Source organism: Alligator sinensis, unplaced genomic scaffold (assembly GCF_000455745.1).
Source record: "Alligator sinensis unplaced genomic scaffold, ASM45574v1 scaffold707_1, whole genome shotgun sequence".
In the NCBI taxonomy this organism is placed as follows: domain Eukaryota; kingdom Metazoa; phylum Chordata; order Crocodylia; family Alligatoridae; genus Alligator; species Alligator sinensis.
Genome location: NW_005842065.1, coordinates 2,275,171 through 2,285,742, shown reverse-complemented (window position 1 = coordinate 2,285,742; position 10,572 = coordinate 2,275,171). Strand labels below are relative to the sequence as shown.

Sequence of the window (10,572 nt, the reverse complement as noted above, 5' to 3'; positions counted from 1 at the left end):
CCCCCTACACACACACACACAGAGCCCTGCCAGTGCCCCTCACTCCTGACCCACAGCCCCTGCCCCCCACCCCAACACTGGGCTCTCCCCTGCTGGCACCCAGGAATTTGCTCTGCTCCTTGCCACAGGTGCAGACATGTGAGGCGGGGCTCATTCCAGACCAGCAGGTCCGGGTTACCATGACGGCACATGCCTACCAGACCCAGAGTGGCTCGGGGAACCTGTTGCACATCCAGGCAGACTTGCAGCCTCCCAGTGTTGGCTCCACCCTGCAGCTCTTGCTCCAGATCGGGCAACCAAACAACAATATCAAGCAGTTCACCATCCTGGTGAGGCTGTGGGCCAGGGCGGGGGTGCCCCCTCATTGTTTGTCCCCCCGACTGGGCAAGCAGCCTCCCCATGCCTACTTCCTGCCTGCCAGTCCCCACTGTGCAGGCCCCGTGTGTCTGCCCCTCTGTCCATGACCTTAGGCCCCCTCCTTCAATTCCTCCACTTGTCCCTCCCTTAGATCCTTGGTATCCATCTACCCTGCCATTCCCCTCCCATCTACCTACCCATCTCCATGTACCCCCTTCATCTATCTATCTATCTATCTATCTATCTATCTATCGCTTCCTCCCTCAACAGGCAGATCTGTTAACTCTCTGCCCTTCCACCCTCCCCTCTCTTCCACCTCCCCCAGGTGCTGAGCAAGGGGCAGATTGTGGGTGCCTGGGTGCAGCCGTGCAGCCAGGGCAGCACTGTCACGGGGTGGGGGGCTGCAGGTGGAGCCATCGATGCTGCCATCCTTCCGTGTCGTGGCCTTCTATTACCTGGCAAGTGGAGAGATTGTGGCCGATGCTGTGTGGCTGGGGATCAAGGACAGCTGCATGGGCACTGTGAGTACTGTGGGGGAGGCCTTGGGGGGGCACCAGGGGGCTCGGTTTCACCCTGCACTCCCTCCAGCTCCGCGTGGGCCCCACAGGCCCGACGGATATGCTGCGCTCATTCCGCCCGGATGGTGAGCTGAGGCTGATGGTGACGGGTGATGCCAGGGCCCTGGTGGGGCTGGTGGCTGTGGACCAGGCCCTGTTGACCCTGGGCAAGAAGAACAAGCTGACACAGAAGAAGGTGAGCCCCCACCCCTCCCCTCCCCAGATACCTGAGTATTTTCCCCAGCATGCATCCATGTCCAAGCCCATGCATGTCCCACATCCCCAGATCTGGGACATGGTGGAGCGATATGACATCGCCTGCAGCACGGGCAGTGGCCAGAACCATGTGGGGGTGTTCACGGATGCTGGCCTGGACATGGTCACCAACATTGGCATCAGAACTGTGGCCAGGACTGGTACCATCCGTGGGGGCAGGATGCATGGGTAGCACTGGCTGAGATGGGGATGGGGTGGGCTGAGCCTGTTCCCAGGGGACCCCAATGGAACCCAGGAATCTGGTTCAACTTGGTCTGACCTGCAGTGGGTCCAGATCCTGCTGCTCAAGCTTGGGGTCCCAGCGAGGCCATGGGGAAGGGGGCAGCGGCTGTGTCCCCCTATCCCCTCACCACTGCCTCTCCCCTGGCAGAGCTGCTGTGTCCCCAGCAGAGCCATCACCGTCGCCGATCCTTGAAGAAGCTAGAAAGGAAGACCAAAGGTGGGGAGTAGGCGCAGAGGCTGCAAAGCCCCACCCTGGCCCCCCAGGACCTGGGGCCAGCTGGGGGCAGGGACCATTCAGTGCTGGAGGTTGGCTCATGCTCCAGCCCATGCTGGCGCTTGACTAGGACAGCCCTGGCCTGGCCCAGGTGCTCCCCATGCCTCTTCTGGAACATGGGTGGGGGCTGGCACCCACATGCCTGGGTGCCTCGACCTGACACTGCTGCCCCCCTGCAGTGGAGGGGTATGAGACGCCACTGGAGCGGCAGTGCTGCATGGCCGGGATGCAGGAGAGCCCCATGGGACACACATGTGAGAAGCGTGTGCACCATGTGCACCAAGGCCCTTCTTGCCGTGCTGCCTTCCTTGACTGCTGCCGCCTCAGCCAGGACCTGAGCCAGGAGGAGAGGGCCCAGCTGTTGCTTGGGAAATGTAACGGGCACACTTGGCCTGGGGCGGGGTGGCGTGCGGCGGGCAGGGCTTGTAGGGATCCCAACCAGCAGGGAGTAGGGAGCTACTCTGAGATCAGACCCTGGCGCAGCCCCACGCAGGGCCTGGATGGACTTGGCTCAAGACCCCCCCTGCCCCATCAGCATTGTGAAGTACCAGATCAAGACCAAATTGCCTCACTCCATCACCACCTGGCACATCCTGGCTGTCAGCATGAGGAAAGACAGAGGTACTGGGACCTTCAGGGGCTGCAGCTCAGGAGTGAGAGACACCAGCAGGGCTGGTGGGGGGAGGTTGGGGGGTGGGCAGTGAGCTTCAGGGTTGGAGTGAGGGGCACTGGCAGGGCTGGGGTGGGGGGCACTGTAAAGCGGGCACTCATGCATCCTGGTGCTTGTGGTCCCTGCTCTGCTGCTCATCCCGGCAGGGATTTGCGTCTCAGCACCCTACACGGTGCTGGTGAAATTGCCGTTCTTCGTGGACCTGCGGCTACCTCCAGCTGCCATCCGCAATGAACAGTTGGAGCTGCGGGCTGTACTCTACAACTACCTGTCTGAGAAAGTGTGGGTGAGCTCATGGCCAGGAGGGCACAGAGCTTGGTGGAGGACACCAGCCTGGCTACCTTGCGGTCTGGCTGACATGGCTGGCCTGGGCCCTGCAGGTACGCGTAGAGTTCCCGTTCCAGGAGGGGCTGTGCAGTGCGGCACAACCTGAGAAGTCAGCCTGACAGCTAGTGTGGGTGCCGCAAGGTGCTGTCCGAGCTGTGCGCTTTGTGGTGGTACCACTGGCACTGGGCAGTGTCATGGTCGAGGTGCGGGCATCCGTGTTGACCCATGGCCTGTATGACTCTGTGAGGAAGATCTTCACTGTGCAGGTGCCTGCCCCCATCCCCTGCCCCAGCCCCCTCAAATTCTGTCCCTGGGTCCTGATCTCTGCCTTCTGCTCCTGTCTTCCAACCTGCAGCCAGGGGGAGAACAGCAGTGACTCCAGCGCAGCATCATCCTGGACCTGAGAGGTTGGTGCTCACCCCATCCATCGATCTGCTCGCTCTGTCTGTCCATCTAAGGGTGCCAGGCCCTGCCTCGCCACACCCTGGGCAACCAGGGGCTCTTGCAGGCCCCATAGTCTACGACCAGCCCCAGGAAAACCCCCTCCCCCTCCCCCTCAGCTCAGCCTGGCCTTGGAGCCCTTTGTAGCTGGTCCCTGGCCTGGGCAGCAGGTGCCTGGCTCCCGGTAGGGCCCCCCTGGGAGTGTACCAGGGGAAGCCAGCAGCGGAGGTCTCTGGGGGAAGTGGGGTAGGGAAGCCAGCAGTGGGGGTCTCCCTGCCCCCCTGGAGGTAGCAACCAGTATCTCTTGGCAGGGAAACCCCAGATGGAGCTCATCCAAGGCCACCACTTAGACAACTTGGTGCCCGACACAGAGGCTGAGGTCTTCCTCAGTGTGCAAGGTGCGTGCAGACAGTGGAGGAATAGCTGTTGCAGGCTCAGCTCCAGGTGGACACATCAGATAGCATGTGGCCACCAGGCCAGTCCCCCTGCATGCATATCCTTGCACACACACAGAAACACTGCAGCTCAGTGCATATGTGGGCCTGTTTGCACACACTCACGTGCACACACTCACCAGGCAAACACACCCCCAGGCTCTCATGCTGGTGCTGCTCTTATCCCCCACCCTCGGGGCCTCTTACATGAGTCCCCACGCGTGCCTGAGCCTGGACTCTGTCCTCCCAAGTGTGGCTGGACCTGGCTAGTGCTGACGCAGTGGGCTCAATGCCAACACAAGCAACAGCGGCTGGTGCAGAGAGACCCACGGTCAGCTTGAGACAGGGGAAGGGGAAGGGGCTGGGGCAGGGGTATGGGGGCCATGCCCAGTGCTGTCTGCTTCTCCCCACAGGCAACCTCCTTGGGGAGATGCTGGTAGGGGGGCTGGAGCTGGGGGGTGATGTGCTGCAGCAGCTGGTGGTGCTGCCCAACGGCTGTGTGGAGCAGAACATCTTCAGAGTGACGCCCAACATCCTCCTCACCCACTACCTGGATGCCATGAGGCAGTGGCACCGTATCGGGGTGGATCACCGGGACCGCACCATCCAGCACATCCTACATGGTGTGCAGTGATGATGGTGGTGGGGGATGGCCCTGCTCCTGTGCCCCCAGCTGGCCCTTGACCAGGGCTTCCTTGGGCTCCCACAGGCTATGCCAGGCAAATGCAGTACCGCCAGTCGGATGGCTCCTACTTCCCCTACAGAGGCAGCACTGGAAGCACCTGGTAGGCACAATAGCAGCCCCAGCCCCAGGTCAGGGGGGCAGACAGTGCTGCCCTGCTCCTCACACTACTCTCCATCCTGGCAGGCTCACTGCCTACATCCTCAAGGTGTTCACCATGGCCCACCCGCTGGTGAACACCATAGACCTCCAGGCCCTGTGCTCCAGCGCTGCCTGGCTCATCCGCAAGAAGCAGGGCTCTGAAGGCCACTTCTTTGAGAACACCCCCATCTACACCCCAGCGATGCAGGTATCCAGCTCCCACTGGATGCGGACACGGCTAGCAGTGGGTGGGAAATGACCCCCTCCCCCACAAGGGAGAGCAGGAGACCATGCAGGAAGGAGGCCATAGCTGACAAACTTTTTTTTGTTTGTTTGCAAAAATATATATTTTTTCTCTCTCTCTCTATAAAAATATATAACTACCTCTAACAACCTGTCAAGCAACCACTGTGGTTCACATGACAGATCAAAATATACTTTGACAGTTAAACTAATGTAGTCCCATTACACTCTCTTGGCTATGCCAAACCATAACACAGCACTTGCTGCCTTCATTAGGTTACAGAGTTAACACCCCTCCTCTGGGCTTACACCTCCTATCCATGGCTGGGGGGGCCATCCACACCACCCAGCCCCCAGCAGAGACCTGATCCCTGACCATCTCCACTCCTACCAGCAGCAGGTGGTGCCTGGGTGGGGTCCCCCTCAGGTCTCGGCTGCTGGCTGCAGCATCCCACCCTTCTCTTCCTTGGCAGGGTGGATACTTGGGCTCTGAGCAGCGAACTTCCCTCACTGCCTTTGTCCTCATCGCACTCAAGGAGGCTGAGCTGATGTGTGCTGGGCATGTGCATGTATGTGAGCACCTGCAGGATCCCCTGCTCTGTGCTGTGGGGCTGGGCCAGCTCCCAGCAAGCATCTGCCTGGGGTGCTGGGGGGCAGGTGTCTGGCTCCTCGGGATGCCTGTGGCAGCTGCACTCTCTCCCCCAACGCTGCCCCTCTGCCCCACTCAAGGGTTTGTCCTCCAGCCTGCAGCAAGCCCAGCGCTTCCTGGAAAAGCACCTGGGCAGCCTGACCCAGGCCTACAGCGTTGCCATCAGCTCCTACGCCCTGGCCTTGGTAAACAGCTCCAAGGCCAATGACGTCCTGGACTTGCTTCCCGCAGTGAGTGTGTGTGCTGCACATGTATGTGCAAGGGACAGTGTGTGCAAGTGCACAAATGCATGGGAGGGCACGGGAGCAGGTGTGTGTGTAACTGCATGCACAAGAGGACGGGTGCGCCTGCGCTGGCAGTAGTGTATGCAAGGGGTTGTACCTGCAAACAAGCAAGTGTGAAGGCATGCCAGAGGCAGGTGCTGGCATGCATGAGAACACGACCAGGTATAATCATGCAGGGGGGTGCGAACATGCACAAGGGGCCACGTGTGTGATGGCACACGCAGGTCCATGCATACACGTCAGAGATAGGCATGAGAGTGTGACTGCCCATGGGCCAAGTGTGACTGCCTCTGGCCCTCAGACTGGACACACTGGCCTACAAATGAGCAGGACTCTGACTCCCTGACAACTGTGGAGGCCACTGCCTATGCCCTCCTGCAGAAGGTGAAGCTGGGGCAGCTGGAGGAGGCCCACGGCATTGCCTGCTGGCTGGTTCAGGCCCGCGCCTATGGTGGTGGATATGAGAGCACCCAGGTGAGAGCCCTCTGCCCCCCAGGGCTGCTCAGGGACACTTGCAGTGTGCTGGCTGGATCTCAGCTGCTCCTGGGTGCCTGGAGCGCCCCTTGCCACATCAAGGCCCTGCTGGGGGCAACAGGGCTGGGGCAGGATGGACCAGGCCCTAGTCAGGCCAGCAAGGGGCAGCAGGAGGCAGCAGGGCCCAGACGCTGCAGTGACGGTCTATCCCGCCCCTCAGACCACAGTAGTGGGGATGCAGGCACTGGCTGGGTACCAGCTGGCGCTGCCCCCCCAGCCCGCTATGGAGCTGAGGGTGCAGGTGAGTGCTCCCAAGCAGCACGTGACCGAGCACTGGGCCATCGATGCCTCCAATGCCTACCTGAGCCGCACCAGCACCAAGAAGGTCAGTGGCCCCCTTCCCCACCCAGTGATGCTGGGCTGGATCAGACCCCCACCCCCCACTCATCACCAGCCCCTCCCTTGCAGTTCTTGGCCCAGAACACCCTGGAAATCAGCACCAATGGGATGGGCGTTGGCACGGTGACGGTGAATGCAGAGTGGCTGGGGGCTCCTAGCAGGGGAGGGGGGAGGCCCAGGGCAGGATGATGAAGCTATTCCCAGCCTAGAGCAGGCAGCCAGGACACAGGGGTTCTCACCTAGCTCTGGAAGGACCTCATGCTCTAGGGCAGGGGTGATCCAGGACTGCTGGGTCCTACCTGGTGTGGGACCAGGGGGTAGCTCTTGGACACGTACCACGCCCTCCCCCAGATGCTGATGGTTTACTACACACTGCCCACAGAGAGGGAAGGCACCTGCCAGGCCTTCCACCTGGATGTGGCTGTTCAGGACACCCCCAAAGGTATGGCCAGGACCCGTGTGCCCCTCAGTCCCCCCCACTGGGCACCGTGCCTTTACCTCCTGCAGCCACACTGACCCCAGGGGTTTACAGACAAGAAGAAGCGGAACTTTATAGACACCTTCTGGCTCAGGATCCGTGCCAGGTAACACCCCCATCCTCCCCACACCAGCCTCTGAGGCCTGGACACCATGCCCAGTTGGTGGAGGGGTTGGGGGTAGGGGGCTGTATTCACTGCCCAGAGATGTTGCGGATGTCCCAGCACCTGTCTTGGTGGAAACCCCTGCCCCCTGCCCTGGTGTCCCTGCCAGAGGGCCCCCTGCCCCGCCTTCTGTAGGGGGCACAGAGTGGAGAGGCCTCCCCAGCCCAAGACCCTGCCCATTAGCTGAGGCAGCCTATTCCCAGGGCGCAGGGGGCGCAAAATGCCACAATGACCATCGTGGACATCTCCATGCTCACTGGCTTCTACCCTGACCTGGACGACCTCAAAAAGGTACCTGAGGGCTGAGGCCATCTGGGAAGGGCAGGTGGGGGTGGGTGGAAGTGGGGCTGGCAGGACACTCTCTGCTAGTGACCTTTACCCCCTGCTGCACTGGCCTCAAGCTGAGAGGTCCCTGCCAGACAGTGACTGGCTTTGACAGTGACAGGCTTTGTTTTTTGTTTGTTGTGGGGTCTAACTTACCTGGAGCTCCCAGCGGGGGAGGGAGGGGTCTCTGATGCTCTTGGGCCTTGGCCCAGTTCTGGGAGCTGCCCTGCACCATGGCTGGTTCTGTGACTGCTGCCACCCATAGCTTACCAGTGTGGTGGAGCAATACATCTTCCTCTATGAGACCAAGTCTACGCTCAGCAACAGCTCCCTCATCCTCTACTTCAGTGAGGTGAGGTGTCCCCCTGCCCCCACTCTAGTGGCAGCACCCCTGAGCCAGCCCCAGGCACCCTAGTGTCTCCCCTCCCAGCCACTGTGAACAGGGGCCCTGGGGTGCTGCTCCAACCACACTCCAGCATGGCCCCCTTGCCTGCTGCTCTGCTCAGCACAGGCCAGGACAGGAGGGGCAGCAGGGGCATGGAGCAGAGCTCAACGATGGAGGCAGAGCTGGACTCCCCGCATATCTGTCCATATCTCTACAGATGTCCAGTGAAGAAGAGGTTGAAATCCGGTTCCGCATCCACCAGCACATGGAGGTGGGGCTGCTGCAGCCAGCTGCTGTCACCGCCTATGAGTACTATGAACCTTGTGAGCACCTGGGGTGTGGGAGGGGCTGGGGGCACTAATGGGGTCTGGCTACCATCCCCCAGGGCAGCTAACAGCTCTTCTCCAGGCACCTGCATTCAGTATTGCCCCAGTCCCCAAACTCAGCCAGACCTGTGAGAATCCACCTGGTCTGGACTGAGTGCACCAGGACACGCAGCCCAGGTGTCACTGTGGCTGCAGGGGGGACAGGGAACAGAGACCCCAGGACCAGGTACTGCAGGGCAGGGGCAGAGGCAAGGAGTGCCCTTGCCATTGCCTTCCTCATGCTCCTCAGCACGGCACTGCAGCCGCTTCTACAACCTGCCAGCACAGAGTGGGCAGCTGAAGATCTGCCAGAAGGAGGTCTGCAAGTGTGCTGAAGGTAATGCTTGCCCAGTGCCCCGAGATGGGCCCCCATGCGTTGCAGTGGCTCAGCCCTTCTATGCTGACCCGTTCCCCCTTTTTTCCATCCCTAGAGAACTGCCCACAGCTGCATTCTAGCGGTGGAGTCAGCCAGCAGGACCTCATGGAGGCAGCCTGCTATGCCAGGGTTGACAATGGTGTGTCTTGGGCTTGGGTGGGGGGAGGGTAGGGGCACCAGCTATACTGTGGGGAGTGGTGGGGATGCCAGCTTCTGCAAGGTCTTGTGCTGCATATGTTCCTTGCTAGGGGGGAGCTGCAGGGGCCTGGAGCAGGGGTGGGGGGGCAAGCTGTGATACCAACTCCCCACAGCCTACAAGGTGCAGGTGGAGCAGCACACAGCCAAGGACACCTACGTGTACTACACCATGAGGGTGCTGGATGTCATCAAGATGGGTGTGTGCGGGGCCGACGGGGCTGCCAGAGTCCCAGGGGGTAGGGGGCAGAGCAGGGTGCACCCTTCCCTGGCAGGCAGGGCTGTCTGCAATGTCCTGGAGAAGCACCAGGGGGTGCTGTGCCACAGGGGGCAAGGAGAGGCACTCCCCAGGCAGGCAGCAGGGCTTTGTGGGGGGGGGGGGGGTTGAGCCAGGCCCCTCAATGGGGAGCAGCCCTTTGCCTCCACACGCTTCACGCTTGGTTGTGCCAGTTCCTGTACCAACCTGCATCATGTGGTGGGCACGCGGGTTCCTCTTCCAGGCACCGACATGGACGCGAGTGGCCAGCCCCGGCGCTTTGTCTTGCACGCAGCCTGTGAGGAGCTGCTGGGCCTACAGGATGGGGAGCAGTACCTGGTCATGACATCGGACTCAGACCTGTGGCTCACACAGGACAGGTTCATCTTGGAGCCCCTTGGGTGGGGGGAGCTGGAGGCAGGGAGGGAATATGAGCTGCACAGGGAGCTCGTGCCCCTCTCACTCCTACAAGCACCAGCATCCAAGCTAGAACAGGGCAGGGGCCACCCCCATACTTGGCCCCAGGCCCCAAAAACTTGAGAAGGGGCTCCAGCCTTGTAATGCCAGGAGGTCCCTGTCCCAGCACATGCCAGGCTTGCACACGCTTGGCACATGCTTGGCACAAATGCATGAGTGGCCCGTCCATCACCAGGGCAGGGGAGGGGGGTCAAGTCTCCAGCCACAAGCAGAGCACAGCTGAGCCTCTTCTACCTCCCTCTGCTACAGCTTCACTTATGTCCTGGGCAAGAAAAGCTACATCCTGGCCTGGCCGCAGCAGGGGGAGGTTGGACGCCAGGCGCTAGCAGGAGCCTTGGATGACTTCTCCAACCACATGAAAACCATGGGCTGCAGCACCTAGGGTGGCTGAACCCCCTGTCCCCGCACACCCCACGAGGCTGCTGCGCCTCAGGAGTGGGGACCCCAGACGCGCCCTGCCCGCCCCAAAATGCCCAATAAAGCCTTGCTGTGCCACGCTGTGCTGTGTCGTGTCTCCTGCTCCAGAGAAGGCAGTGCCAGGCCAGGGCAGACCCCGAGGCCACCCGGTTGCGGGAGAACGCACCCAGGGGCCCAGACCCAGCTCTGGTCCTTACCCCCAGCAACAAGGGGGCAACAGAGCCCCGCACCCTGCGCCAGCCCCACCCGTCGTGCGTGCACTGGCGGCGGCAGGGGTGGAGCCGCGGGGCCAGCATGATCTCCCGCAGCACCCGCCGGGCGCGCTCCGGCCCCAGCAGGCGCTAGACACCACGGCCACCGCGAGGCCCCGCCCCTAATCCCGGGCCTCGCCGCAGCCGCCTCTAGGGAAATTCCCGGAGCACCAAGGCGAAAACACCACCGGAAGTGCGCGGAGCGCTAAAGCCGGCGCACGGCCGGAAGTGCCCGCGTCCCGCACGGGGGCAGAAGACAGCGTGCGGCGGCAGCATGGGGCGGGCCGGCAAGGTGGGGGCTGGGATCCCCGGTGGGCCCTAAGGATACATTGGGGGGGACCTCGAGGGGGGGCCCGGCCCCACGTGGCACTGACTCCCCGCGCCCCCAGACCCGGAGCCAGAAGGCGGAGCGCGCGGCCGCTCGGCAGCGGGGGCAGGAGGGCTTCGCCGCCGTC

At 62.0% G+C, this 10,572-nt stretch overlaps 3 protein-coding genes across 7 annotated transcripts in view; all 3 read left to right on the top strand.

Moving 5' to 3' along the window:
- The window catches only part of LOC106722192 (complement C3), a 6,292-nt gene extending 4,285 nt beyond the window's left edge, over positions 1-2,007 (top strand). The window contains exons 11-16 of one of the 4 annotated variants that reach the window (XM_025203910.1): positions 129-329; positions 683-878; positions 965-1,110; positions 1,201-1,358; positions 1,561-1,629; positions 1,866-2,003. In XM_025203910.1, coding sequence (XP_025059695.1) covers positions 129-329; positions 683-878; positions 965-1,110; positions 1,201-1,358; positions 1,561-1,629; positions 1,866-1,878 — 783 coding nt within the window. In that variant the 3' untranslated portion in view covers positions 1,879-2,003. Of the gene's footprint in view, positions 1-128; positions 330-682; positions 879-945; positions 1,111-1,200; positions 1,359-1,560; positions 1,630-1,865 lie in introns of those variants that run through there. The other 3 variants (XM_025203911.1, XR_003093996.1, XR_003093995.1) reach the window with 3 other exon arrangements.
- A 734-nt stretch (positions 2,008-2,741) lies between these two features.
- Positions 2,742-5,996, top strand: LOC112550262 (venom factor-like). 2 transcript variants are annotated; one of them, XM_025203913.1, is made up of 9 exons: positions 2,742-2,949; positions 3,039-3,090; positions 3,436-3,522; positions 3,972-4,181; positions 4,268-4,343; positions 4,427-4,589; positions 5,098-5,193; positions 5,368-5,503; positions 5,859-5,996. In XM_025203913.1, exons 3-8 carry the CDS (start codon positions 3,447-3,449, stop codon positions 5,479-5,481), a joined length of 735 nt encoding a protein of 244 aa, XP_025059698.1. In that variant the 5' UTR covers positions 2,742-2,949; positions 3,039-3,090; positions 3,436-3,446; the 3' UTR covers positions 5,482-5,503; positions 5,859-5,996. The 2 variants fall into 2 exon arrangements, with proteins under 2 accessions (XP_025059698.1, XP_025059700.1); XM_025203915.1 differs by lacking the exons at positions 5,098-5,193; positions 5,368-5,503; positions 5,859-5,996 and having other exon boundaries at positions 4,427-4,882.
- LOC102382876 (complement C3-like) lies at positions 5,821-10,049 on the top strand. Its single transcript, XM_025203916.1, has 12 exons — positions 5,821-6,031; positions 6,252-6,416; positions 6,782-6,872; positions 6,963-7,014; positions 7,275-7,362; positions 7,661-7,747; positions 7,998-8,103; positions 8,396-8,482; positions 8,577-8,660; positions 8,833-8,916; positions 9,217-9,352; positions 9,699-10,049. Exons 2-12 carry the CDS (start codon positions 6,267-6,269, stop codon positions 9,829-9,831), a joined length of 1,098 nt encoding a protein of 365 aa, XP_025059701.1. The 5' UTR covers positions 5,821-6,031; positions 6,252-6,266; the 3' UTR covers positions 9,832-10,049.
- Positions 10,050-10,572: the final 523 nt, after the last annotated feature.

Coding starts and splice junctions, on each gene's coding strand:
- LOC112550262 (XM_025203913.1), top strand. CDS start 3,447: ATGGAGCTCATCCAAGGCCACCACTTAGACAACTTGGTGCCCGACACA. Junction 4,344..4,426: donor GGCAGCACTGGAAGCACCTG/GTAGGCACAATA, acceptor CCATCCTGGCAG/GCTCACTGCCTACATCCTCA. Junction 5,194..5,367: donor TGTGTGCTGGGCATGTGCAT/GTATGTGAGCAC, acceptor TTTGTCCTCCAG/CCTGCAGCAAGCCCAGCGCT.
- LOC102382876 (XM_025203916.1), top strand. CDS start 6,267: ATGCAGGCACTGGCTGGGTACCAGCTGGCGCTGCCCCCCCAGCCCGCT. Junction 6,873..6,962: donor TGTTCAGGACACCCCCAAAG/GTATGGCCAGGA, acceptor AGGGGTTTACAG/ACAAGAAGAAGCGGAACTTT. Junction 7,748..7,997: donor TCATCCTCTACTTCAGTGAG/GTGAGGTGTCCC, acceptor ATATCTCTACAG/ATGTCCAGTGAAGAAGAGGT.